General features: G+C 37.0%; 1 protein-coding gene across 1 annotated transcript in view; it reads left to right on the forward strand.

Annotated features, from left to right (window-relative positions):
• Positions 1-27,747, forward strand: part of LOC122802244 (sialidase-3-like) — a 30,663-nt gene extending 2,916 nt beyond the window's left edge. The window contains exons 2-3 of the mRNA XM_044071900.1: positions 12,940-13,119; positions 26,656-27,747. Of these exons, the coding sequence (XP_043927835.1) occupies positions 12,940-13,119; positions 26,656-27,747 (1,272 nt within the window). The remainder of the gene's footprint in view (positions 1-12,939; positions 13,120-26,655) is intronic.
• The last annotated feature ends 229 nt before the right edge of the window (positions 27,748-27,976 follow it).

A 27,976-nucleotide genomic window follows, 5' to 3' on the forward strand; every position in this document is an offset into this window, starting at 1 on the left:
TGCCCTGATCCCCTCTCAGGGGGAGTCACCAAGGGATGCTCTGACACACGATTGGCCCCTGGGTCTGGTGTATGCCTTTCCCCCCGTTTCCCCTCATCCTGAAATTCCTCCAGAAAGCTCAAAGGTTGAGAAGCAGAGTGATCTTCATTGCCCCTTATTGGCCCCATCAAGTCTGGTTCCCTTTCCTATGGGAACAAACCAAACCCACGCAGGGTAGACCAAGTGCATGGATCGAACCATAAGCAATAGTACATCCAAAACAAGATCCAGTACAAAGGAAGAAAAAATTAAATGGCTTTTATTGTGGCAACTCCATCAAGCAAAGCAAACCAGTTTCGGCTAAAACATAAGCCTTCTTCAGTGCAACAGAAAATTTAGTTACAGCGCATCCTAGTGTCAACTTATATATCCCCAAATTAAAGAGATATATACACACCCTGGATATAATACAAATGGAACTACCAAAGCAAAATTCAACTTAATTCATTTAAACCAATTCTGAATAAAGCTCCAAGCCTGGTGATCCAAGAGGACTCCATATTGTCTAGTATTTCATGCCAACCTGCTTTGGAAGTTCTATACATCTAAATTTTGTCAATTATAGTAAACTTAAATTTCACAGTTTTGTGTATAGTAGTGTGTTTGTATAGAGCGCTGGAAACTCTGTTATTTCTAATATCGCTTAGATGTTCACTTATGCAATGTCTGAAGGGTCTGGATGTTTGTCCTACATAAAAGGATGAGCACGTATATGTAGCTAAATAAATCAACCAGTCACTGCTGCAGTTACCAAAAATTCTGATCTGGTACACCTTAGAAGTGTTACAACTAGTAAATTCTTTGCTTTTGAAAATATGTTTACATGCACTGCAGTGGCCACAAGGAACACAGCCTACTAGAGAGTCACCCAATAGTGTTTTCTGCATTGGGATTGGTGGGTTGTATCTTTTGTAGTGTGTAAGATGTGAGTTAATCGTTCTGCCCCTACAGTAAGAAAAAGCACATCGATCCGGTAATATCTCATTAAGATGTTCATGCGCCCACAAAATATTCCAATGATTGTTGATAATGTCCCTAAATTAAGGTGTGTTACTTCCAAATGTGGTGACTAATCTAATGGGTTGCCGTGTCTGTGTATTATCTCCAGTAGTTCTGTGTTTGTATTCCAAAAGTTGTGATCTTGGCATATCTTTAACCTGGGTTGCAGTTTGGGTGATACGATGTTTATTGTAGCCTCTGGTTATTAGTCTTTGTGTAAAGTCCTTTTGGCACTCCTGGTGGGAATCTTCCGAAAAGCAAATCTGCTTCATGCGTAGAAATTGAGACTTGGGTATGTTGTTAATGATGTGGCGGGGATGATGACTGGAAGCATGAAGTAATGTGTTGTATTTTGGAAATTTCCTATGTACCCACGTTTCCAATGTGTGATCTTCCTGTCGAGTTACTAGGACATCCAAAAAAATAATTTCTTGATATTCAATAGTTAAAGTAAACTGAATATCCCATCTATTGCTGTTAAGATATCTAACAAATTCATGTACCAATGTCACATCACCTCGTATCTAATTTTTTCTTCCTTTGTGCTGGATCTTCTTTTGGATGTACTATCCCTTTTCTATGGCCTCACCTGATTCACAACCTGTGGATCCTGGATCAATCCCAAGGTCTGCCGTTTCATCCTCAGAGACTGATTCACCCCAATCTCCACAGCCTCCAGCTCACAGCTTGGTTTCTCCACTTCCGATGATTGCCAGGCTACGTGATATTTCATCCCATTTGCGAGATTCTTCTGGCTTCGCACAAACCTTCCACCAGGAAAATTTATTCTAGTAAGTGGATTAAGTTCTCTAGATGGGTCAAAGAACATAACATAGATCCCTTTTCCATGCCTATTCAGAAGATCCTTCAATACCTGGGTTCCTATTGCATTATCAAATTGCTGAAACTTCAAACCTGAAAGCATCAAACACAAGTGTTCAAAGTTTCAGCAATTCGAATAAAAAAAACAGCTCAATAACTGTTGTAAGCAGGAGTGCAAGTCCCCCTGCACCCCCCACACCCACCACTCTTTAAATATACCAACTCTGAGATCGCACTACAGTGCAGTAAATGGAAGTATTCCCTTTCCATACTGTAGTGCAATCTCAGAGTTGGTATATTTAAAGAGCGGGGGGTGTGGGGGATGCAGGTGGGGCTTGCCCCCCTGCTTACGACAGTTACTTTCTGTCCATTTTTCTTTTTTTTTGTGTTCAAAATTATAAAACTTCGAACATACAAGTTCGATCTTGTGGTGTTCGAAGTTTTATAGTTTTGATCACGTAATAGGAACCACTATATCTGACTACCCTATTGCACACAGGAGCTTCAGCATCGACAACTACAGTACATTTAGCAGCTATTGCAAATTTTCACAATGGAATTGACAATTCATCTGTTATGTCACACTGACTGTGCAAAACCTTCATGAAAGGAGTATTACATATTAAACCTCCGGTAAAGCCTCCTTTAGAGCCATGGGACTTGTCTTTGGTGCTTCAGTCATTAACAAGCCCTCCCTTTGAGCCTTCTAGTGCTTGTGATATAAACTTTTTGTCTTTAAAACTCTGCTTCTGGTAGCCCTTACCTCAGCAAGAAGAGTAGAGTTGCAGGCTTGAGTGTCAAGAGACCTTACTTGATTTTTCATAGGGAAAGAGTGTCGCTATGTACGGACCCTGTCCTTTTTGCCCAAGGTCATTTCTGGGTTTTCCATTAATCAATCTATTGACCTACCGGTTTTCTTTCTTCACCATTCAAATAGAGGGGAATACCTTCTGCATACCCTCAATGTTCACAGGCAACTTTGTTTCTATCTGGACAAAAATAAATCTTTCAGAAAAACGGATCAATTGTTTGTGGCCTTAGCAGAACCCAGACTGGGTAGGCCTGTTTCCAAAATGACCTTATCTTCTTGGCTCAGAAATGCCATTACTTTCATCTACCATTGGGACAAAGTGTCCTTACCTTCCAAAATAAAGTTTCACTCCACTAGATCAATGGCTACTTCATTCCAGAGCCTCTATGGATGATATCTGCACAACAGCCACTTGGGCAAGACCTCATACCCTTATCACTCATTACAAATTGGATTTGGCTTCCAGGGGACGAGTATCTTTTGATTTTATAGTGCTCCAGAATGTCCTTCCTTAGGGCCACCTAGGACTCAAGTAACTGGGGACTCGGCCTTAACAGTAAGGAATGAATAAAGATTTACAACATCAGATAAATAAGCTAAGACTTACCATAATATTCCATCTGTGTTGTAGATCTTTATTCATTCATTACTTCCCGCCCTCCTTCCCCCTGCCTGGAGTCCAGATGGACTTTAGGATTTCCTTATTAGTTAAGGTATCTGCCCAGACAGAGCCTCCTACTATCACTATTATTACTTCTATAAAATAATGGCGGGCAAACTCATCTGAAGAGACTATGAGAAGGGCATTGTGGGTAGGTCTTAGCTGAGAGTTTTTGGCTGGCATGAGCTTGGCCGTGTAGGTTCTGAGGACAGAACCGAAGTCCTAACAGTAATGAATGAATAAAGATCTACAACACAGATGGAACGTTATGGTACGACATAACTTCTTTTTTGTTAACTCCTACTTAAACATTCTGAATCCCATTTTTGTTACATTTTACTTATGGCTCCTCCTTCTGATTTACAGGTGCCATCTTGATGGCTTTTGATTCCACAATTTCATTGGAACCCACTCCACATGTCTGCAAACATTTCTGTGAACAAGCTCAGTGATATGTTCTGCAGCTATGCTAAAATTCTCCCTATCCCATTTATTTTACTCCGCAGCTCATCTTTTAAGGGTTCCTCTTGGGCTTTCTTAACATCTTTGAAAAAGTTAAATGTTTTTATCATAGCATCACAGATTTACCCTTCTTCCAATATATGCATTAGAGTCACAACAGTTTTAAAATGAAAAAGAAAAGCATGTATTAGAGAGGTACAAGGCAGCACAGTCCAGTCCATACTTTCAAATGAGGTAGATTAATTGTTTTGACTTTACTGTCAAGATTAAGTTTAGAAGTTTACTTGTTTCATTGTTACTTTTGTTTCATATCATGTTAAAGTGTATCAGATACACTCATGCAGTTTTCTGCAGTACTTGGAGACATGCATTAGGAGTATTTGCTGAAAATAAGGATAGATAATAAACCTTATATGCATACTAATTTCTTTAGTTTCTTCCTTTGTCTCTCTTTCTTTCTCTTTGCAATCTGCCATGTATCATTTTAAATCAAGTAAGGTATAATTAATAATAAACTTTAATGAGCAACTTGCATTCTGATTGCCTAGACTGATCTAACTTCTTAACCTGAAATGTATTTTTTTCATATCTGAACCTAAGCTTGCATCACAAAATGAAGTAAAACTCACTGTTCAGCAAATTATGTTACATTTATACTTTTGGTAATCAGGTTTGTGAAATAGTTTAACAATTTCTTAAAGTAGGGAGCCAGTTGGAGATCCATATCTATCATAGTACTGATACAACCAAATTATTTGATTAATCACCTTTTTGTAAATGGAGGCAATATAGAAAACTGGTTCCATCTATAGCTTTAATGAAATCCAAATATGCTGCCATTTAAATATTCTTGTCCGTCAGTAGCACCACAGCTCAAATGGTGTACAGGTATGTTGCTGTATGCTCAGATAATCAAAACATTGCAACCAGATGCTAAGATGAGATGTCTGGGCAACATAATCACAGTGATGAAGGTTCAATATACCTATGTTGATGAAATTCTCCAGTGGCATTTGATAGTTGCAGTAATCTCAATTTCAAATACACTGAAGTGTTTTTGCATAGATAAGTAGCACTACTGTGGGTTATTTAGTAACAACGGTTTACTATCAGTATGTTGAACGCACCTTGTGTGAAGCTTACATGTGCGGTATTTGGAATGCAGAAAACCCTCTGGTAGATGGTTGTAATGTCGACTCAGGAAGACCGAAGACCAGGACAGTGTACATCGGGAGATTTACCCTTTTCTGCACTGTAGTGCGATCTCGGAGTTAGACTATATAAGTAGCAGGAGGTGTGGGAAGTGCAGGGGGGCTTGCCCCCTGCAAAATCATGACTGTGAGCATTGTGCAGTATGGATCTGGTCCATACATACTGCTGCGAAGGGGACACCAGACTGCAGAAGTCGAATTTGACTTCTCCTGTATTAGTGTCCAATATTTCACCCTACTTTGTATTCCAAACATTAAACATGTAAACCGCATTTTTGATAGATTTACATTGTGATGTTCAATGTTTTAATTGTAAACCAGTAACAACAGCAAAATCATAGTTCTCTAAAAACCAGAAAGAGCAAAAGCATAACCAAAATCAACATAAAGAGGCGTGGAATAGGTTGGATTCAGTCACAGGCTAAGCTATATCTACGCACAGTTTTTGCAACTATAATGAATAAATATTTTATGCTATTGATATAGACTTTAATTGTAGAAGAATCCACAGTGCCATGGAAAAGATATGCTTCAGGGCCATCTGCAGCATCAGTTGTCTAAGGCAGAGTTTCTTTTACTGAGGTGGTCATAGGTGAGATCTAGTTTAGGTCAGCATTCACAGAGTAATTTAATAATTAGGTTACACAATGCTCTGCTGGTGAGTTGGGAAAACAGATCTCATCAACATCAGTATATTACAGCATTAGGTATCTGGAGTATGAGAGAAGATATGCCCTTTACAGAATGCAGGGGGTGGGCCACTGAGCATATTCTTTGGAGCCATCTTATCCGTAGTCACAGAGTGTAGCTGCTTATGGAAAGGGTAAGTTGATAACTTCACCAAATGTTTGGGGCAGGCTACTCTCTGCCCTGCAATTATTGGGGGATAGCTTTAGAGTGTGGTGAACACAATGCTAGCTAGTAGGATAAGCCAATGGCTAACAGGATAGGTAGAGATGGAATTTTTGGAATTAGGATAGGCTCACAATCCACTGTTCATTGCTGAGATGGGTTTTGATTGGCTTGAGTACTGGTAGTCTTATGGATGTAACTGAGAGCCCTGACCTCTGAAAGCTTGGGACACTGATAGTACTCTATTTACTGATAGTTTGATGGATATAGCCCACAGGCACTGACCACTACTTGCCTAGGTGATGGGTAAACAATTGAGTTTTGAAATGCACCTGGCTTAATATGGGAGTCTGTTCACTTGCAATCTGTGGTTGGTGGGTGGGTGACAGAGGTCAGGTGAAGCACTCTGTCTTAGGATGACTGATGAAACAAGAAGTGGAGAAGCAAAACGTGTATTTCCAACAATGTGTGAGAATTAGGGGACTGATTGTTGCAGGTGTGAAGAGGAGTTCTTGTGTCAAGATGCATAAAAGCTGTTTTATAAGGTCCACAGTACAATAGGTATGGATTTCATTTTTTTTTATTTGGAGACTCACACTGATGTTAGGGATGTGGTTAAGGGGCTTCAACTGCCTCAAGTGTGAGATTACACTGTTGGAAACTCCATTTATTGTAAATTTGTGGGAGAACCCATTACTTTTGAGAAAGTGTCTAAATGTCATGTTTATGATATGCAACATCAGTAATTGGGAAGGACTCTGAAGGGAGCAGAGTCGTATCACAAACTGAAAATAAAGGGAACCCCCATTTCTAACAGCCTAGAACTGACTTAACCTTGGACTTGCTCTTGACCCTTCTCACTTTTACCAGTTACACAAACAAAACTGTGAGTAAAATCTTGTCATAACTAAAGCTTTGCTACAAATTGACACATCTACCCCCCCCCCCCAACAAGGCAGGCTGTAACACATAATGTTCTTATTCTCAAAATGTAATATGGCATCCCACTGCTTACCTATCATTCCTGTACTAACGCACAGACTGTCAAATCCATTTTAAACAGGATATGTAGATTTGCCCTTCTTGAAAAGGCAAATATCAACCCATGTAAACTGCTTAACAGCATAAAATGGCTGCCCCCAAAGTACAGAGACACTCCTTTATTTAGCACTCTGCACTACAAGAACATTAACCAAGGCCAGGCTTCCCATTAAAGTCAAAATTACAATTTAGAGAAATTACTCTTTTAGGGACATCCAAGATGGCTCCATTTACCCATGATGACCCTGATTCAGAATAGCAGCAGGATTAAGAGTTTTCTCTAAACTAAGCCAACAAACCACCCTTCAAGCTTTAAAGAAATCATTTAAAGACCTTCTAATAAAGGAGTCAACCTGTACTTGCTTTCATGACAAAGAAGAGAACATTTCCTGCTATACACTGCTCACTTAAGGAACTGGATATTTATCTAGCCACTTATTCCCGCTGTTAAATGTATATAATGTAAACATGTTTCTGTTCAGTATAAAAATATATAAGGCTTATGCAGAAAATGTACATACTGTACTGAAATCTTAGTTCTCGTATTGTTTTCATCTGGAGACTCATTGTAAACATATCTTCAGTGTAATATAGTGTCAATGTACTCTATTGTCTTAGGGTCCTAGTTAAAGTTAAAAAGGTTCTACTTCCTGGTTATCAAAGTTAAATAAATAAATGCATAAATCACAAACCATCACTGCTGTGTATTCTTAAAGCTACTTTGTAAGCACTTAGATTTGTGGTAACAAACACCTGTAGAGACCATGGCAGGCATTCATTATAGATCAGACTTCTGTACGACAGGTCTTAACACAGCAGTACTGCAGAGTAAGGGGCTTGCACCAAGCATAAGCCCTTCATTTCCTGTAGGCTTTGACTGCCATTTTTTCTCAAATGGAGCACTGGATCCTATTCAGATCATTAATGCCTGGCTAGCACCTGCATGTACAAGTAAGTATGAGTTAAATTGTTATTGTGTCTGCTATTCTGTACTTATTTGTAATTAAAATAGCTCTCAACAAATAAGTTGATCTTTTTAGTAGAAAAGAGTAAAGTTTTCTAAGGACCTGCACAGTTCAGATATATTAACTGTAGCATTATACATTTAATTGTCTTCCTTCTTTCCCTGCACTGAATGTCAGAAATGCTGTGCAGTTTCCAGTGCTGTGACAAGTATTCAGAACACGTGCAGTGCATATCTTGTGTAACTACAGCAACATGCAAATGAGCTGCATATGCACCTTCCTTATGAATGATTCAATTGTGCCACATATTACAGGGCAATTCACTGGAAAGGAGGCCAGGAGAATGAGACCACTGAGCATAGTAAGGATTTGACAGAGAGAGTTTCAGAGGGCAACAGCACTGTCTGCCATAATAAGGCATTTGCTGTACTAGCAGACACTATGGTGGTTAATTTTTTTTTTGTATGATCCACTATGGAGACTATCAGTCAGTGGTGGCTCTCCCACACATCAACAATGCTGCGTAGTTTGGTTTTATATAGTTTAAGATTCTGCTTTGCCAAATTGACCTTGCTTTAATATATGCAACTGCAACTGTTTATAATTTCCGTCAGGCTTACTAGTCATGAGGAGCCATTCACTAGTGCATCAATGGAACGTTCAGTAGTAACTTATTGGGCTCTTAAGAGACTTCAGGCATAGCCGACATTTTTATTCTGATTGCATTACTTAGTGTAAGTATGTTTGTTAATGTAAATTTGGAATAGAAACAAGTGATGTTCATCATATTAATCACTGCTGCAGTAGCCTTAACTATATGGGTTATATCCTGCCAAGGATATAACAGCTGTCCAGTTTCCAAAGCTTCGGGGCTCCTTCCACATACCTAAATTGTCAGGCAACTTGAGCTGAGCTGACTGAAAGAGATGTTTGGGCACCAGGCCCTTTAGAGCTTTACTGCCACTGAAGAGTACACTCCTGTGAGGTTTTTGAGGATCGACAGTCGGCTTGAAGCTGTTTCTTTGCTGGGCTTATAAGTTCCTTTTGCAGAAAAAACTGCCACTTTGTAAATATTGTTTGTGTTGTATCACTTTTCTCTTCAGGAAAGTTATTTAAAGCTAGGAGTTTTGTGATTTAATGGACTGCCACAAGACTGTTTTAAAAGGGAGTATTCTTTTTTTCTGTCAGTTTAAAAATCATGTAAAGTAACTGAAAACCATTTTTCTGTGGAGAAATTGTGTGTATTTTACTTTTGGGGACTGGATAATGTTTCAAAATAGTTTGTACTGCATTTTGCTGTGAAAACGTGACTTTTAAAGATGTGTAGTACAAAATACCAGTCCCGTGGTTGGTCCTGCTTCAGGCCACGAAAAGAAAAAAGTCAAGCACACTGCCTTTGCCACCTCAGTAGGCTAGCAATTTGCCTCATCAGCAGGTGGGTGACTGCTGTGGCTATTTGTTGTACCTCAGACCATTCATCCTTTTCCCCAGAACCCCTGGTGTAGTACCTACAGCACTATGGACTGGGCATTGACTGTTCTGACTAACTGTGAAAGTATGAGGAATATTTTCTGCACTTTTTCTTCTTGTAAGGAAAAATCAGCTTTCAATAATTCAGTTTCTTCTATTGCACGTCACTATTCATGGTTTACAGTATGTGTATGACTCTGCTGATACTTCTTCCAGGGCTATGGTCACTGGTACAGTTTTGAGGAGGTTTACATGGATGCGTTCTCAGAACCACCCAGATGATCATAAACATGAGACTTTAAATTCCTCTTTGGATAGAGTTTTTGGCCCCTCTGCTACAAAGGTGAGTTGATACAGTGACCTTCTTATGATATTTAAGCCCTCCTTTTCCAGATTTTCAAAGGGATTCTCTAACTCTTTATCCAGTTTTGGTAAAAAGCAGAATAAACCATCTGAACACAATACAGATAAACTGATGTTTAATAATAATAAATTGCAAGGAAGTTCCAAAAGGAGCCTCAAACCTCCCAAAATGAATGACAGTCCAGCAAGTCTGAATGACTATTCAAGAGACCTTGTGACCCCTCCAACCCTGCCCCCCTTTTTTTCCAAAACGTCTAAATCTCCATTTTTCTCTTGGCAACAGATCGTTTCAGAAAAAATGGAGTCTGAAGATCATCCATCAAGGTTACAGATGGCAGTAGGAGGAAATTCCTCCTTTCCAGGGGTCATAACTCATCTCCAGATCAGACTCTATTGTTTCCTCCTGTTCTTCATAACATGTTATCTCAAGGAACCAGTTCTTCCTTCTCAAGTGGGGAACAGTTTTTATTCAAGGATGTTGGACCATTTTTGGATATTTCTTTCCTAAACCAGTTTGTGATAGTGCCCAAATTCAAAATGATTTTACTTCACAACCTGTTACCTCTTCTTCCTCTTTTGTGTTTCCTATTAACACTAGACTTAAAAGAGGATGATTTATTACATCCATATTAATTCAGACTTCAGATGTTTCTTAAGGCTTTGTGTGTCTGGATCTTATCAGTTCTCTGCCTTACCCTTTGGACCATCCACTACACTAAGAATGGGCATAAAGTGTCTAGCTCAAGTTATAGCTCATTGCAGGCTACAGGGTATCCCCATATTACTGTGTTTATAGACAACTTGCTTATCTTTGCAGAGCCTTTTTTAAAGTGTCAGGACACTCTCCATTAGGTGAGAGATCTCTTACATAAGCTGGGATTCCAAGAAAACATTCAAAAGTCTTTTTGACTCATTCTCACAGAATTGTTTTCCTGGGATGTTATCTAGACTCCTCAGTTCAGAGAATTTTTTCTTACACAGGAAAAATATATCTATATCTAGATCTATTTCTAAGGTTTTCCACTCAAACCTTGTTCACTGTGAGGGAATACCTCATAATTCTGGGTCTCATGGCTTCTATGATTCTCATGATACCACTGGCAAGTCTCCATAAGAGATGTTTGCCCTTTTTGGTTTCTGGGACCTCTTTAATTGTTGCAGACAATACCACAGTTATGTAGTACATAAGCAAGCAGGGGAGAACCAGGTTATACCCCTTTTTCAGACTGGCCATATTAGCTTTGTATATAGCTTCATTGCACAATCTCATACTAGAGGCATCTTACATTCTGACAAAGCAAAGTTGTGTGGCAGACAAATTGAGTAGGACCAGGGAAGACTCTCACAAATGGAAACTAGATCAGTGAATCTTCCACAGTTTGATCCATCTGTGGAGGGTTCCTCAAATAGACCTATTTGCCATCTGTCTGAACAATCAGCTTGGAAGATTATGTTCCAGGACTCCATGCAAGAAGGCCTGACAGATGCTCTTTCTGTTCCTTGGGTGAGAATGTTCCTGTAGGCTTTTGCACCCTTTCAACTAATATCCAGGGTACTTCTGAGGATTCAGAAGGAATCCCCCAAGATCATTGTGGTGATTCCCTTCTGACCCAGGAGAACCATGGTTCTCCCTTTTTTTTTTGAAAATGGCCAGAGAGCAATTACCACAAGAAACCTCATAGACAGACTGGATCTACTCACACAAGAGGAGAGGTTTAACATACTCCAACATCGGTTAACTTCATGGATGATATGGTCTTAATTACTTTTATTCACCTGTTTACTTAGGACAGTACATGCAGCAGGTACTAGTTGAGGCAAGAATACCTGCTCCTAGAAAATCATATATTAGGAAATGGTAAAGGTTCTCTAGTTGATGCCAACAGCATTAGCAACACCCATTCAGGGCTAGTTGTTATCTGGTTTTACAATAGTCATGTAAGTTACTGTCCTATGGCCTTTCTTGTTCCTTTATTAAGGTTCATTTATCAGCCATTTCAGCATGTCTGCCCATGGATCTTATTCTTTGATTACAGTCTCATGTCAAAATATTTTTGAATGGAGTTTTGCACAAGAGGCCTCCAAATAAACCCTTTGGCCCCTCCTGGGGTTCTTAATTTTGTGACAGAGAAGCTAAACACTGATTTATTTAAACCCTCTAATCTCTCTGACTTAAGGTTCTTGACATGGAAACCAGTTTTACTGATCACACTGACCTCCGCAAAAGCTGCAAGCTAAGTCAACCCTATCTCATTTTCCACAGGGACAGGGTTTCTTTGAGACCTAATCCTTCTCTTAACCCTAAAGTGGTATCCGTGTTTACTTTAAGCTACACTATCCATCTTCCAGTTTTGTTTCCTGAGCTCCATACTTTGGATATCCTCAGATATCTTGGGTACTGTCTTGACAGATCAATGGTTCATTTCTTATGAAAGTAAAAATAAGGTATAACCCGTGTAAAAACAGATTATTTCCAAATGGTTGAATAAGGCTGTTACCTTTTATTATACTTACTATAACAAAGTTATTCCAGGTGAGGTCAAGGCCCGCTCTATTAGGGTCTTGGCTTCATCTATGGCTTTCTAGAAAGGGTTGTATTTTAAAAGTATTACTAAAGTTGCTGCTTTGTCTGCTGTACATACTTTTACAAAGAATTATACGTTTGACTCCTTCTCTTGGTCCAATTCCGGCTTAGCTAGAGCCCTTTTCCAGGGGCTCCTGGACTCTTCTCCTTCCACCTCCCAAATGTAGTAAGCTAGGTAGTCTATCCATATACCTAAAGCTACTGTGACAGTGATCAATATAATGAACATAGTACAACTGTGTAAGTAAACTTACCATAGCAGTACATGTTCGAATGATCATTGCTGCAGTAGCTGCTCCTTCCCTTCATCTATCCACCTTGGTTTTTGGTGTGTTTTTTATGCCAGGATGTGAGCAGTTATTTATTTTTTTCTTTTTTCTAAGATTGTCCCCTCAGGGCTCTGCCTCCTCCTATCTGTTGGTAGGAAAGCTGGGAAGGGCTTGGTGTCCCAAACTAGTCTTTTAGTCAGCTCAGCTTCAGCTGCCGACAGTTTGGGCATGTGAAAGGTGCTCCTAAGCTTTGGAATCTGGCTGAATGTTATATCCTTGGCATGATATAATCAATATAGCTAAGGCTACTATAGTATTGATCATTCAAACATCTAGTGTTATGGCAAGTTTACTTATACAACTGTACTTTTTTTCCTTTTATGATTTAAGCAGCAAACACATTATAAGGTCCTGTTTCCAGACAAAAAAACCTCTTACAGAATTCCATCACTGGTATATATTGAGTCAAAAAAGATATTCTTAGCCTTTGCAGAAAAACGCAAAACATGCAACGATACTGATGCTGATGATCTTGTGATGAGAAAATGGAAAGTGGACATCTCTGAAGAGGTATGGACTGTAAGGAAGAGTATGATTTTACTTTATTACATTACTTGAGAAATATTGAGTTTTTTCTGTCAATGATTCAGAAATATTTCATGCTGACGAAGGTTCAGCCATTATTGGTATTTATATTATAGGTACTGATAAAATATATGAAACAGATTAAAATAATTAATTGAAAATTACATGGTAGGCACTTGACTGAAACCCATGTTAAGCCAAAAAAAGTGACATGACCTTTGATTAATTACATAAAATCTGTTGTTTTGTATGCATAGTCTAGACAGGGAGCTTTGCACCTGTATGCTTAGAAGTATTATGAACAAATTCAAGGTAGTTGCATCTTGAGGCAAGGACAATGTCATCAAACTGCACAGGATACCAGATGACTTCATTTCAGTTCTGTATAGGTACTACTTAAATTATAGGTTTTGGTGTGCTTATGTTTGTTTATAATATGTAGTAATTTAACATATCACATGCATCATTACATAGGACTCAGTTTACAAATTATACCTCACTTCAGTTCATTTTTAGGTAATGTAAATCCCATGAATTGTCCTTATCATTTATACATCAGTGGAGTACTAGAACACTTAACGTAAACAACATGTGTGCCTGTCTCTGTACTACTACTATTATATAAATTATAGTAAATAAATTCCGTGCCAGTGTTTTCTCATTCATCATCTTTGTCAACTTCATTTAGTTATTTAAATAGGAAAAATTTATCAAACAAAAATAAAGAGATATGTAATCTCAAATAAATAGATAAATATAGACAGTCATGAAAATCTAGAATAGCAGGCAAAGCCCAATGTTTCAAATGCCATAACATTTGATGAAGGGTAAATATCTATAGCCTGTCCCAGAAAAAAAAAAAAAAAAAAAAAAGCTGCTGCTAAAATGATTTTCAGTTTTTAACATTGTGGTTCTCAAAAAAAATAGTTCTGGGATATATATGACCAAAGGAGATCTATGTCATATGAGTGACTTTTGAAATAGTCAAATTTCATGTGATTAAACTCATATGATCAACTATTTAAAAAGTTGAACATATGTAAAAACTGTAAAATGGCATTTTAGCTGGGGGGGGGGGCAAGCCCCAGCTGCACAGCCAGGCCCCTGATAATTATATATACCAACTCTGAGATTACACTTCAGCAGGGAAAAGGATGTGTTTCCTGTTTCCATTTGCATTATGATCTTAGGAGAATTCGCTGTTTAAGCAAATAGGGATACATTCAACTTTTTAAATAGTTGATCATATCAGTTCAATCATATGAAACCTGACAGTTTCCAAAGTCAGTCTATTAGCATAGACCTCACTAAAGGTAACTCCTAATGTATTAAAAAAGCCTGAAGTCATTTTCAGAAATAGCTTGTCTGTGAAAATTATATATTTAGTACAGCACGACAAGCAATGAAATAAGCTCCATCTACTAAATCTGACATCATAAAATGTAAAGAATAATAGAAAAAAACAAGGCGGGGATATTCAGAAAAAAACATAGTGACATCAACATCACACAGTGCTAAATAGCAGAGATTACGTAGCAAGATGCAACCTGATGCTGATTAGGGATGCATGAGTACTATCCAAACGACTAAAACCACAAAAAGATTCCACAAAGAACTACTGTGACAGGATCCAATGTTAAATAAAAACCTCTATTTATTGTCCAAAATAACAAGTGTTGAGCGCTTTCACCTACAGTACGTAGGTTTCACCAGAACAAGCAGAAATCAATTGAACACACTTATATACCTAAATTTCCCGCCCATTTTACCAATTAATCACGTAAACAAACCTATTACCTTTGTTACTATCAAAATAGTAAAAAATATAATAAAAAAGCTGTTGCTAATGATATCAAGATTATTTCTTATAAAATGTAGACTTGACATTGTATTCTAAAAACAATGTAATGTAATTCACAATTACATATAAATATTTCCAACATTTATACAAATGTGTAAAAAATGTGTACATAAAAATGCACACATACTTCATTCCATATTTGTCTAAAATTGCATCCTACTTGAAAATAACACAGGCTGCACTGTGAACAGATGCTAAACCCTAATAAGAGGTTTAGTGGGAATGTATTCGTTAATACCAGGGGTACAACCAGCATTCAATCTGATCTGCCATTTGATTTCCCTTTCCCCCAGTATTGCCTTGACATCCCCTCCCCTAGGATTACTGTTAATCACCTACAATATAGCAAACTTGAACATATCACATCCAATACTTCCTTCTAAATGCCTGTATAATGCATTGTTCTTATCTTTCTTTTTTATACAGTATAAGTGGTCATAAATTCTGTTCCGCAATCTTCTGTCTGTTTTTCCAACATAAAAACTTGAACATGTGGTACATTTCCCCAAATATACCACATGTTGTGTTTGACAATTCCCTTTGCTAAAAATTATTTTACTTCCCATAATATTATCCAAGGATATCTGCTCTTCCTCCATTATATATGAACACTGATTACAGTGTCCACATTTTTTTGTACCTTCCTTACTAATATTCCTTCCCCATTTGGGAGACATAGTAAAGGCAGAGATGGAGATGAGCAAGAAGAATACCACACAGAAGTATAGCATGAAAGATTTATAGATAGTGAGAAACAATGCATAATTTTTTGTGGGACAACTGCCCATTTTACATTCTATTAAGGAGAATAGAGGGGAAGATATAAAACAAAACGATGAGCTGTATGACCAAAGCAAGTGAAATAATAAAACCATTAAAAAAATACTAGTCTGCACTTACTGGACTGAAAACATTAATATGGTAAGTGCTTTTTTCTTCTAATAAAGAAGACTTCATCAGAATATAAAAAAGTCAAAAGAAGATATACCATATATATGCCAAACTAAGTTTCAAATAAAGCTCTCTGTGTAGCCAAAGGTTATCCCTATGCCATCTCTCTTGTTTTAAAGATTTTTACAAAACAAAAAAAATACAGACGTTAAAATTAATATAAGAGGTTGTACACTTAGTCAATGCAGCATTAGAATCAAACTTTTTATAAAATAATAATATTGAAAAATTCTATATTTTAACTTGCTCCTAGTTTTGTCTACATAAAAAGCAGGGCAAGACAAGTAGGTCATAATATAATCTACACCTCGAGTGTTAACAGTCATAATGTTCTTTAGAGTTAATATCTTTATTATCATGACCTATCATCATGTATTTCCAAGATTAATGTATTTACACTGCTTGCAAAAGCGACATTTGAGCATCCTGAGAGGTCTGTTCATACAAAAATCAGTATGCCCATTCAAAAGTTCTAATCGTCTTTGAATATTTAAACCTTTTATAACTAAATTGGGGACATACCCCAATTCTCAATAACCCCCTCAAATTGAAGTAACAAATTCCAGTACTCATTGAGAATTTTTTCAATATGACTATTGTCAAGAGAAAACTATAGACACTCCCGGTGGACTGAGTTTGTCTAGTAGAACAAATGGGTTTCTTTAAGATAGGTGCAAAAGAGTCCAAAGGTTTGTGATTGACCTCTTGTATAACTCCTTCCACAATGTCAATAGGATGATATGTTTCAAAGCACTCTGAAAGAGATTGTCCTCAGAAACTAAATGGGAAAGACATACAAATTGGCCTTTACCTATATTCATATTCTTTATCCACATTAGATGACCACTATTAAAATGTAGATATGCATTAGTAAAGGTGGATTTTCTATGAATGTTAGATTGAAACTTGACACAGCAAATATAGCTTTAGTTTACCCCACTGTTGCTAAGCAGTTAGTTAATTCCAATCCTACTCTTTTTGGTAAGTACTAGAAAATTATTGTGCAAGAAAAGTATATACTTCTGCAACTTTCATTTATCCGAATAGTGAGATACAATTCAAATGTCTTTCACATAGGGTTGTGTTTCTGGCATGTCAACTAGATGCAAGAGTTCAAACAGCTTTTCTTCCAGAGGAAAAAACATAGATCTATATATAGATCTATTTCTAGGGTTTTCTAGTCGTACTTTGGTCTCTGTGGGTGGTGAGACCAGTACTACTGTATGGTACAAAAGCCTGGGAAGTAAAGGCAGAGCAAATGAGGAAGTTAGAGGTGATGGAAATGGAGTGCCTGAGATGGGTGGTAGGATGCACACTTTCTGAGAGAAGGAGAAATTAGGACATAAGAGCAGAAGCCAATGCAGAAAAGATAAAAAAGAACAGATTATGGTGGTTTGGGCAAATGAGCAGAAAAGCAGAGAACAAGCTGGTGAAGAAGATTTGGGACAGACAGGAAGAAGGTAAGAGGAAATGAGGGTATTCAGCAAAGAGGTAGTTGGATTGTGTGAAAGAAGATTTGTTATGATCAGGTATGAGTGTCAAAGAAGGCAGGAGTGTAGCACTGAATCGAGAGAGATGGCAACAGTTAACATGACATGCCAACTCCATGTATAACATGGGAAAAAGAGAGTTGATGATGATGATGATGGTGATGATGATGATGAGTTATTAAAATTTTCATTTTCCTTAATCACAGTAATATTATTAACAATCCATGCAAAAATAAATGCAACTCTCAAGATGCAAAAAAATCCAAAAAAGCATCTTGCTAAATTTAACAGAAAACTCTGCACCCTGATTGAATCCCGGTAAAAATAGCTACCCAGGCAAATGACAACTACAATGCCTTCGTTAACTATGTTAGAAACTTCAGAAATAATGCACAGCACTAGACAGAGCTAATAGTAAATGATATCACATACACATTCAGACCCAGGGTACATAGTCAGTCTACTAGTGGATACATTTAGCTCTTAACTTCATTCTCCGTATCACCTCTTATTCCAGATCTGATACCCACATCTGCACCTCCTCAAATCTCCCATGAGTGAGTCCTCAATGCACTATTCAAGGCCAAGAACACTGCTTCCATGGGGTCAGGTCATATATCACGCTACTTACTGGCCAGGCTGAAACAGGATCTGTCAGGCCCCCTAAAGGTTATTTAGTGTCAGCCTCCAAAAAAGCATTGTTCCAGATGAATGGAGGACAGTAACTGACTCACCTTGCACAACAGTGAAGTGTCAATAAACCTAGGAAGTTATAGACCCATATGTCTGACCAAACTTGTCTGTATAACTGTCAAAAGATTTGTTATGAAAATAATAAATAAGGACATAGGTAACCTACAATCTCTTGACCTAAACCATTAGTCAGCTCAGGCTGAACTGACAAAGAAGCCCTTAAGAGCATCACTGTCACCAAAGAATACTCTTCTCTGAGGCTTTCAAGGATTGATGGTGGGCTTGTGCTGTTCCTTTGGTAGGCAGATGAGTTCCCTTTAGGGGAAAAAAACTTCATTAAAAAAATTGTTTACTTAAAATCACTTTCCTGTTTAGGAAATTAATTTACAGTTAGGAGTCTGTGTTTCAATGAACTGTCTTGAGACTTTATTGTACTTTTAAATGAGAGTGCTGTTTTTACCTGTCAGTTTAAAAGTTGTTTAAAGTAATTTAAAGCCATTTTTTATTTTCTGTGTAGAAATTTTGTTTTATTTTATGTTTTGGAGTTGGCAAAGTCTGTAAAGTGCTTTTCATTCTGTTTTATGTGAAAAAAGTGACATGTAAAGACTTACATTTTACAGGCTATTGCTGCTTATTTTTCCCAGGAAAGAGGCACCATTTTGGCTTGACCATGGAACAAACTATTGGTTCAACAGTTGGTTCTTCAACCAGCCACAAAATGAAAAAGTTAAGAAAACAGCCTTTGTCACCATAGCAGGCTAGCAAATTGTCTCAGCTACAAGTGAGTGACTCTTCTGTAGCCATTAGTTATACCTCACACCAGTTATCTTTTCCTCCAGATCTCTCTGGTTTAGACCTTCAGCCACTGTTGACTGGAGCTTAATTATGTTCTCTGTGGGTATAAGGGTCCCCTCAGTTAGCAAGGGAGAGCAACTCTTATCAGAGATGAGAGAGGGAAAAATGAAGGCTTCCCTGCTTTGTCAAAAATGTGCAAAATCTGATTCTCCTCCATCATTTCGAGAATTTAAAATACTTCTCACTGAAGTCTGCAATCTAGAGCTATTGACTATCAAGTCAAGAACAAATAAAAACATAAACAAAATAAGTTTGTGGAAAAAATTATTTGATTTGCTAGAAAAATATTAACTGTGAAAAACATGTTTATTAAAATCTGATATACATGCGAGTGTCATTGTAAATAGTTATGTTCCTTTGTTAGTTATAAATTGTTTAACTTTTGTATTGAATATACTTGAACATCTTTTGTATTTATTCTTTTATCGAAAATTCAATAAAGTTGTTTTCGGGAAAAAAAAATGTTGTGCACATCCCTTAGGGTTATCAACTGTCCCACTTTACGAGGGACAGTCCCTCTTTGGGCAGTTGTGTCCTGCAAAAAAATTGAAAAAAATGGCAAATGTCCTGAGATTTTAGGACAAAATTATTTCCTATATTTTATGTAATAGTTACATAAAACAGTTATTCTGTATCTGAAACACCTAAATGTTGTAAGAAACAGAATAAGCAATTAAAATGCTACAAGAAAAAGATTTTATTTAGGCAAAAAACTGATGTTCTGTCCTTTGTACTGGTCATGAGTATGTTTCGCCCTGCAAAATCTGACATTTGTACCAAAAATGTCACACTTTGGGCATTTGAAAAGGTGGCAACCCTAACATCCCTGGGGAAACTGGCTGCCATTAAAAACACTGCTGGCTCGATTTTACATGTCAAAAAGAAATAGAAAACTAAACATGCATTTACTCCTCCTTAAATTTCCTTTGACAGGAATAGTTTACTGGGTCTGGCTTAGGATTTAATTCAGGCTCTAGATCCTTATAAAGTAGTTTCTTGTAAAAAAAAAAAAGGGATATCTCTTTCCTGAAGAGATTCATGATTCTGAAACTGGACAGGAAGATGAAGCAACAGATACAGGGTTTACTTCTCAGATTTCAGATTCAGACTCAGATGAGAGCTCAGTTGCTTTCTGGCAGGGTTTCTCTTTCTCTGAGACTATTTCCAGAATGTGCCACTGTTTTCAATTGGAGAACACTCAGGTTTCTCTGTCCTTAAGAAAATACAGTGAGCTGCTACAGAAGGAATTTCCAAAACATTCATGTATTCCTCCAGTTCTGTCAGCAGTGGAAGATGTGTGTATTACTGCCTGCAGTTTTCCTCATAGTTAGCCAACTGCCCCTAAAACGTAGGCAGGATGTATGAAATTCCTCATTCCTTTAAGCTTTTATACACTCTTCCCAAACCTGACTCATAGCTATAGCTTTAGGTAATCTCACTGCTGCCAAGCATTTAATTAATTTCAATTCTACTCTTTCTGATAACGATGGGAAGATTATTGATAAGTATGGGGAAAAAGTATATGTTTCTGCAACTTCAATTTCCAGAATTTTCAATTGTCAGGCTCATATGTTAAAACTTTCTCTGACTAATTGTGAAAGTAAAAGGAATGTTTTGTCTGCAGTTTCTTCTTGTGAGAAAAGATCTGCTTGAAATAATTTAGTCATTTCTATTATACAAATCACTACTCATCATTTACAGAGTGTGAGTATGACTCAGTTGATAGTTCTTCCAGGGCTATGGCCAATGGTACTGTTTTGAGGAGGTTTTTATGGCTGCGTTCTCAGAACCTCCCAGATGAGATCTTAAATACTCCTTTGGATAGAGATTTAATTTCTGGCCCCTTTGCTGCAAAGATGGTCAAATAAATGTGAAGAAATGGTTAAGCTGATACAGGAGTATGTCAGCCCTCATTTTCCAGATTATCTAAGAGATTCTCTAACCCCTTTTCCAGTTTTGGCAAAAAAAACCAAAATAAAAAGTCTCAACAAAATGCTAAACAGACATTTAAGAAGAAATGACAAAGGGGTCCCAAAAAGAACTCTGGAACCTTCCAAAACCAAGGGCAGTCCAACAAGTCAGACTGACTATTTGGGATTTTATCATACCCCCCCCCCCCCCCACACACACACACACACACACACTGGCAGACTCATTTCCCATACAGAAAGTCTGAAACTCCACTTTTCCCTTTGGCAACAGATGGTTTCAAACAAATGTGTTCTGAAGATCATTCATTAAGATTACCTCATCCACTAGACCAGACCCAACTCTTTTATTTCCACCTGCTGTTCATCTTTTGCTGTCTCAGGGGGTGATAGAACCAGTTCCTCCTTTCCAGATGGGAAAGGTTTATATTCAAGAATATTTTTAGTGCCTCCAAAAGAAAATGCTTGGAGATGAGTTCTGGATCTTTCTTTCTTAAACCTGTTTGTGACAGTGCCCAAGTTCAAAATTATGTCACTTCACAACCTGTGATCTCTTCATCCTCTTTCATATTTCCCAGTAACACTAGATTTAAAAAGATGCTTATCATCACACCCCTATTCATCCAGACTTCAGGTGTTTCTTAAGGTTTTGGGTAGTCTGTACCATATTATCAGTTCTCTGCCTTACACTTTGGACTACCCACTGCATCAAGAGTGCTCACAAAGTGTCTAGCTCCAGTCATAGCATATTGCAGGCTACCGGCTATCCACAGTTTCCTATATTTACATGACTTTCCTATCTTTGCAAAGTCTTTTTCAGAGTGTCAGGAATCTCTCACTTCAGTGAGAGATCTCTTACATAAGCTGTGATTCCAAGAGAATGTTCAAAATTTGTTTTTGACTCCTTCACACAAGAATATGTTCTTGTATTAGCTCAGTTCAAAGAGCTTTTCTTTCACAGGAAAAATAGATCTATTTCTACAGATTTCTAGTCAGACTTCAGTCACTGTGAAGGAATACCTCTGGATTTTCTGTCTCACAGCACCTATGATTCTCATGATGCCTTTGTTAAGACTCCACAAGAGAAAGATACAATGGTATGTGAAGTCTCATTGTTCCCAGCACCAACATCTCTTCTTTTTTCAAATTCCAGTGCTGTAGTTTGTCAGAAGAATAATGACTTGGTGGAGATAGAAAATATCCTTAAATCTGGGTCTCTTCTTTTCCCTCCTTGTTCCAAAGTAGTCAGTTACCACGAATGCCTTAGACTTTGCTGGGGGTGTGTGCAGTTTCAGGAGGGCTAAAAGTACAAGGTATTTGGGACACCAAAGACGAATGCTAGCACATAAATATAAAAGAGATGCTTACTCTGATCAAGGCACATGACTCCCTGAATCATGGTTGGTCACCAGTACCTCTTCAAGTTGCAACAGAAAATACCACAGTCATATGGTACATCAGCAAGCGAGGGGAAATGAGTTTGTACCCTCTTTGCAGACTAGCCATGTTAGCATTCCATATATCTTCACAGCAGTCTCACTCTACAGGCATCCTGCATTCCATCAGAGCAAAACTGTGTGGCAAACATGCTGAGTAAGACATGGGCAGACCCTCACAAATGGAAATTAGGTTGGCAGTCTTCCAAGATTTGATCCATATATGAGGAGTTCTTCAGTTAGGTCTGTTAGGCTCCACTCTGAATAATTACCTGGCAAGATTCTGCTCCAGGACTCAACGCACGAAGGCGTGGAAAACAGATGCCTTTTCTTTTCCTTGGACAGGAATGCACCTGTATTTTTTTCCATCATTTCCACTGATATTCAAGGTACTTCTGAAGATTTAGAAGTACTTCTAGCCTAGGCAACTATGGCTCTCCATTCTTTTGGAAATTGCCAGTGAAATTACCACAAGCTTCCTCACAAACTGGATCTACTCACACAAGAACAGGAATGATACACTCCAACCTGCCTGCATGATGAGGTCTTAATTCCGTTTAGCCACCTGTATGCTGTGGACGTGCAGCAGGTACTAATGGAGGGAAGAGAACCTGCTACTAGAAAATCATACAGTAGTAAATGTGAAAGGTTTTATAGTTGGCACCAACAACATAACCAGCACTCAGTCAGGGCTAGCTGTTCCACGGTTTTACACTATTTGTGTGAATTACTATTCTATGGCCTTTTTTGCTTCCATGAAGATTCATTTATTGCCCATTTCTGCATGTTTGCTTATGGAGCTTTCACTTTCCAGGCATTCTCATGTCAAAATGTTTTTGACAAGGATTTTGTGAAAGAGGCCTCAAAGAAACCAGTGGCCCTTCCTTGGGATCTTAAATTTGTTTTAGAGAAGCAAACCCTTGCTCTATTTGAACCAAATATCTTGGCTGACTTGAGGTTTTTAATATCGAAAACAGTTTTACTGACCACCGCAAGAAGGGCATCTGAGTTATAATGTCAGCCTTATCTTGTTTTCCACAGAGACAGGGTTTCTTTGAGAAGTAATCCTTCATTTATGCCTAAAAAAGTATCCAAGTTTACTTTATGCCAAAATATCTATCTCCTTGTTTTCTTTCCTGAACCTAAAGATGAGGGAGAAAGGATACTGCATAGTTTGTATGCCCACAGACAAGTCAGTTACTATCTTGACAGAAGTAAATTTTTCAAATCTTCAGATCAATTGTTCATTTCCTGTAAATGTAAAAAGAAAGGACAACCTGTGTCAAAATAGGGCATTTCCAAATGGTTGTCTAGGAATATAACTGTTTTACTATACTCGCCCCAACAAAACTATTCCAACCAGAATCAATACCCTCTCTATCAAAGCCTTAACTTCATCTATGACTTTTAGGAAAGAGTTGAATTCTAGAAGCTGTACATAGTTTTGTAAAGCACTGTAAACTTAATTCCTTCTTTAGAAGTACATCGGGCTTTGCTAGGGCCATTCTCCAGGAACTCCTGGACTCTTCTCCTTCCACCTACCAAATGTAGTAAGTTACAGTAATCTAACAATATAGCTAAGTATACTGTAACAGTAATGAATATGAAGAACATAGTACAGTTGTGTAAGTACTTGCCCTAACAATAGATGTTTGAATGATCACTGCTGCAGTAGCCATTTCCTCCTTCCATCCACCCCCCTTTTTGGCGTTTCATTTATGCTAGGGCATTTCCTTTTTGTTATTCAACAAAAAAAAAACAAGTAATCTCCGTGGTATCCCAGAAGTTTCAAACAACCTAATAAACAAGAATAATGGGTCCAAAAACAAAACAGGGTAAGAAACTTCTCTGTGTGGAAGATTTTCAATCCATGTGTATCTAGTTAATCTTTGTATAGTAATCAAATCAGATAATGGTAGAAGTAGCAAACTTAAACTTGTCATAAGTCAAAAAATTAATAACAAATATATAATTTGAAATATTCTGCAGAATTACTAAGTATTCGAAAGTAATTGAAGCAGGGTAGGCAGTCTGTTTTCAGTCAAAAATCCTTTATTAAGTACACAGACAAGATATGCAAGTAAAACCAAAGTAAGAGTAATAGTTTCCTCACAAGCGTTCTAAGTATATATATATATATATATATATATATATATATATATATAGATGTTTTTTATCAGGCAAGAGAGTGGTTTATTATGCTGTAAAACAAAGTGTTATTGGTATATGCTGTAAAACAAAGTGTTATTGGTATACAGCTGTAAAACAAAGTGTTTATTGGTATGCAGCTGTAAAACAAAGTGTTATTGGTATATCAATAACACTGTTTTATGGCACAATAAACCACTCCCTTGCCTGATAAGAAGTATATATATATATATATATATATATATATATATATATATATATATATATATATATATATGTGTGTGTGGTTAGAAAGCGTGTGAGGAAACTATTGCTCTTTTATTTTACTTGCATCACTTGTCTGTGTACTTAATAAAGGATTTTCAACTGGAAACAGACTGTCTACCCTGCTTGGATTACTTTCGAATACTTAGTAATTCTGTACAATATTTCAGATTATGTATTTTTTTATTATTCTTTTGACTTGGGATGAGTTTAAATTTGCTACTTCTACTATCATTATCTGATCTGATTAATATACAGTGATTAACTATATATATATATATATATATATATATATATATATATATATATATATATATATATATATATATATATTTATGGATTGAACAATTTTCCACACAGAGAAATTTCTTACCCTGTTTTCTTTTTTGTTACTCCTAACATTGTTGTTTCAAGGCTCAATCTTCCATTCTGTGTTGGCATGAAAGCTTTGAAGGGCTTGGCACCCAAATCTGTCTTTTTAGTGTGCTCAGCTTGAGCTGACTGACTAGGTACATGGGATGTGCCCTAAAGCTTTGGAAGCTGGCTGACTTTTATATTCAATGCAGGATATAATCCGTATAGTTAAGGCTATTGCAGCTATGATCATTCGAACATCTACTGTTATGGTAAGTTTCCTTACACAACTGTTCTTTCTGTCCACATAAAACAAAGTACTTATATTACATTATTCAAATATAAGCTGGATGAATGGATGGAAACTAGAAATTCTCCCCAGGTTTACCACCCTTTTCCATCATGGATAGGGGAATATATAACTGTTCTGCTCATGTCAGGGTTACTTCTACAAATATCATCTAAAAATAACATCTAAAAATACGAGGGCCAAAAACTTCATGGGAATATATGAATAGGCTTTGAAAGATCTTCCCAGATCAGTAGCCTAGTAAGTACTTATAAACCTATGACTCTATCAGGGTGTCTTTGATACTATATCTTTTGAATGCATTTGTTGTCTTTCAAAAATAGCATTCAGTATTTTAACTGGCAGCAATAGATGCAATCATATAATGTATCTGCTCTATAAATTGTGATACTTTTTCATCAAGCACTTTCGTTTTAGTATATGACTATGAGTTATTATGACCCTTCTTGATAAATAATCTTCTTCAATTTGTGCCTTATCTAATCATCTCCTAATAAATTGTTAACAGCTAAAGGGTTTTGCTACACATTGCAGTCTTATGCTGTGCCCTCATCCTAGAAAAACTTTGTTTCATGAAATGAACCAATTTCGAAATAAGAGCTTTAAAATTTCACTGCAGATTTGTCTCTGTAATTTGGCCAATATGAAGCAAAGCTAGTATCATTGTGTATCTCTGAAATACTGTTTATAGTTACAAATTAATGTAATGCCTGTGTATGAGATTATTCATTGATATTTACTAGGCGAGGAGACCATTAAGAAGCCAAGCCCAAACTTACAAAGCATTGTCTAGTTAAGTGAATTGCTCAAGGTCTCTGGACTCAAATCCTCTACTAAGACAAGTAGATAATCAACAGCTCATGGGCTTAATCCTCTTCACTAGCTGCAATGCTAGTTTGTATTCCCATTTAATATGAAGAAGCTTATTTGCTTTGAACTGAAATATAAAAATAAAGTTTAATTGCTTTGCTTTTATGTAATGAGGGATAACATTAGAAAAATACAGCTTGGATTTTATCCATAGGCTGCCTGTCCTTAATGTGCATAATGATCCTTTCACCCAGGTTTAAAACTAACAAATCATTACTATGAAGGCTAAGATTCATACATTTTAAGGCATGCACCTTATTTTATGTAATAATAAGTTTATGAAAGACGACAATAAATAAATTGATGAAAATGCCAGTTTCTGCGCCTAACTTGTATTTATTTATTTATTTTCTGTCTTAAGTGGGAAGATATGAAGGTTCTAAGTGAGGCAAAGATGAGTGACCATCGTTGCATGAATCCATGTGCAGTATATGTGGAAAAAGGTAAAGAAAATTATAAAGGAACACAAGAACAGAAAAAAGGAATTATTTATTTGTTTTTCAACTGCATACCATATGGTGTTAGTGAAGAACAACAAATACGTGAAGGTAAGAATCAAGCTAAACTCTGTTATATTTCAAGTGCTGACTATGGGAAGACCTGGAAAAAGCAAAAAGACATAACCAACATTGTTGCTGGCTTTGACCTAGAGAAGATTGCAACTTTCTCTGTAAGCCCTGGCCATGGTATCCAGCTGAATGATGGAACAGTAGTACTGCCAGCATATGCTTACATGAAGAAAAACAGTGGATCTTCAGAAAACACAACACAGAATTCTGGCCCATACTCTTTCTTTTTTTACTCATGTGGTTATAAAGAGAATAGCTGTAGTTATTTATCATGTTTTTCTTCATGTTTCTCTTCTGAAGACCCAGAACTTACCTGGCGTGCATCTAAATTCAGTGAAAAAAGTGCTGGTGAATGTCAAGTTGCTGAGGTCACAATCGAGAATGAAGAAAGAATTATATACTGCAATGCAAGGACATTAAAAAAGGAAAGTTACAGAGCTGAGTTTAAAATCAAAATCAAAAACATTAAGGAAGACTTTTGTTATGTAAATGAAAAATGTCTACCTGAAAGTGAAAATACTAATGGATGTCAGGGGAGTGTTGTTTCATTTCCAGCCCTAAGCAGAAAAGAGATTAATCCCCAAGATGGCTCCCAGTGGCTTCTATATTCACATCCAACAACGTCTGAAAGAGAAAAGCTTGGTGTGTACCTAAATAAGAACCCATCTGACCCAAAATCCTGGTCTAATCCCTGGGTAATTAGTAATATAAAAAATGGTTATTCTGACTTGGTTTACTTTAAAGGAAAAACAAATGAAGAAACATCATTTGCCTGCCTTTTTGAAAAAGGTGAAAATGATTATTGGGATGAAATTGGATTTTGTCATTTTAATATCAATCAAGTCCTGGATGGTATTAAACAAGAAAAAAGTGCTAATGAATAATACAAATTGTACAATACCTGAATAATCCAACCCCATTTTCTTATTTGCATTTTTCTAAACTATCTTGGCATACACTGAGCCATCAGATCCAGTTAAGGGCTATGAGTAGTATACATGACTGTACATGTAAAATGCAATTTATAAACCAGTCATGTTCTTGCTATTTGTGCTTTTTTTTTTTTTTTTTTTTGTAAAACGGATTTGTATATATTGAACCATCATATCCAGT

This window comes from Protopterus annectens, chromosome 5.part0, assembly GCF_019279795.1.
Source record: "Protopterus annectens isolate FY-2018-M chromosome 5.part0, PAN1.0, whole genome shotgun sequence".
NCBI classification, from domain to species: domain Eukaryota; kingdom Metazoa; phylum Chordata; order Ceratodontiformes; family Protopteridae; genus Protopterus; species Protopterus annectens.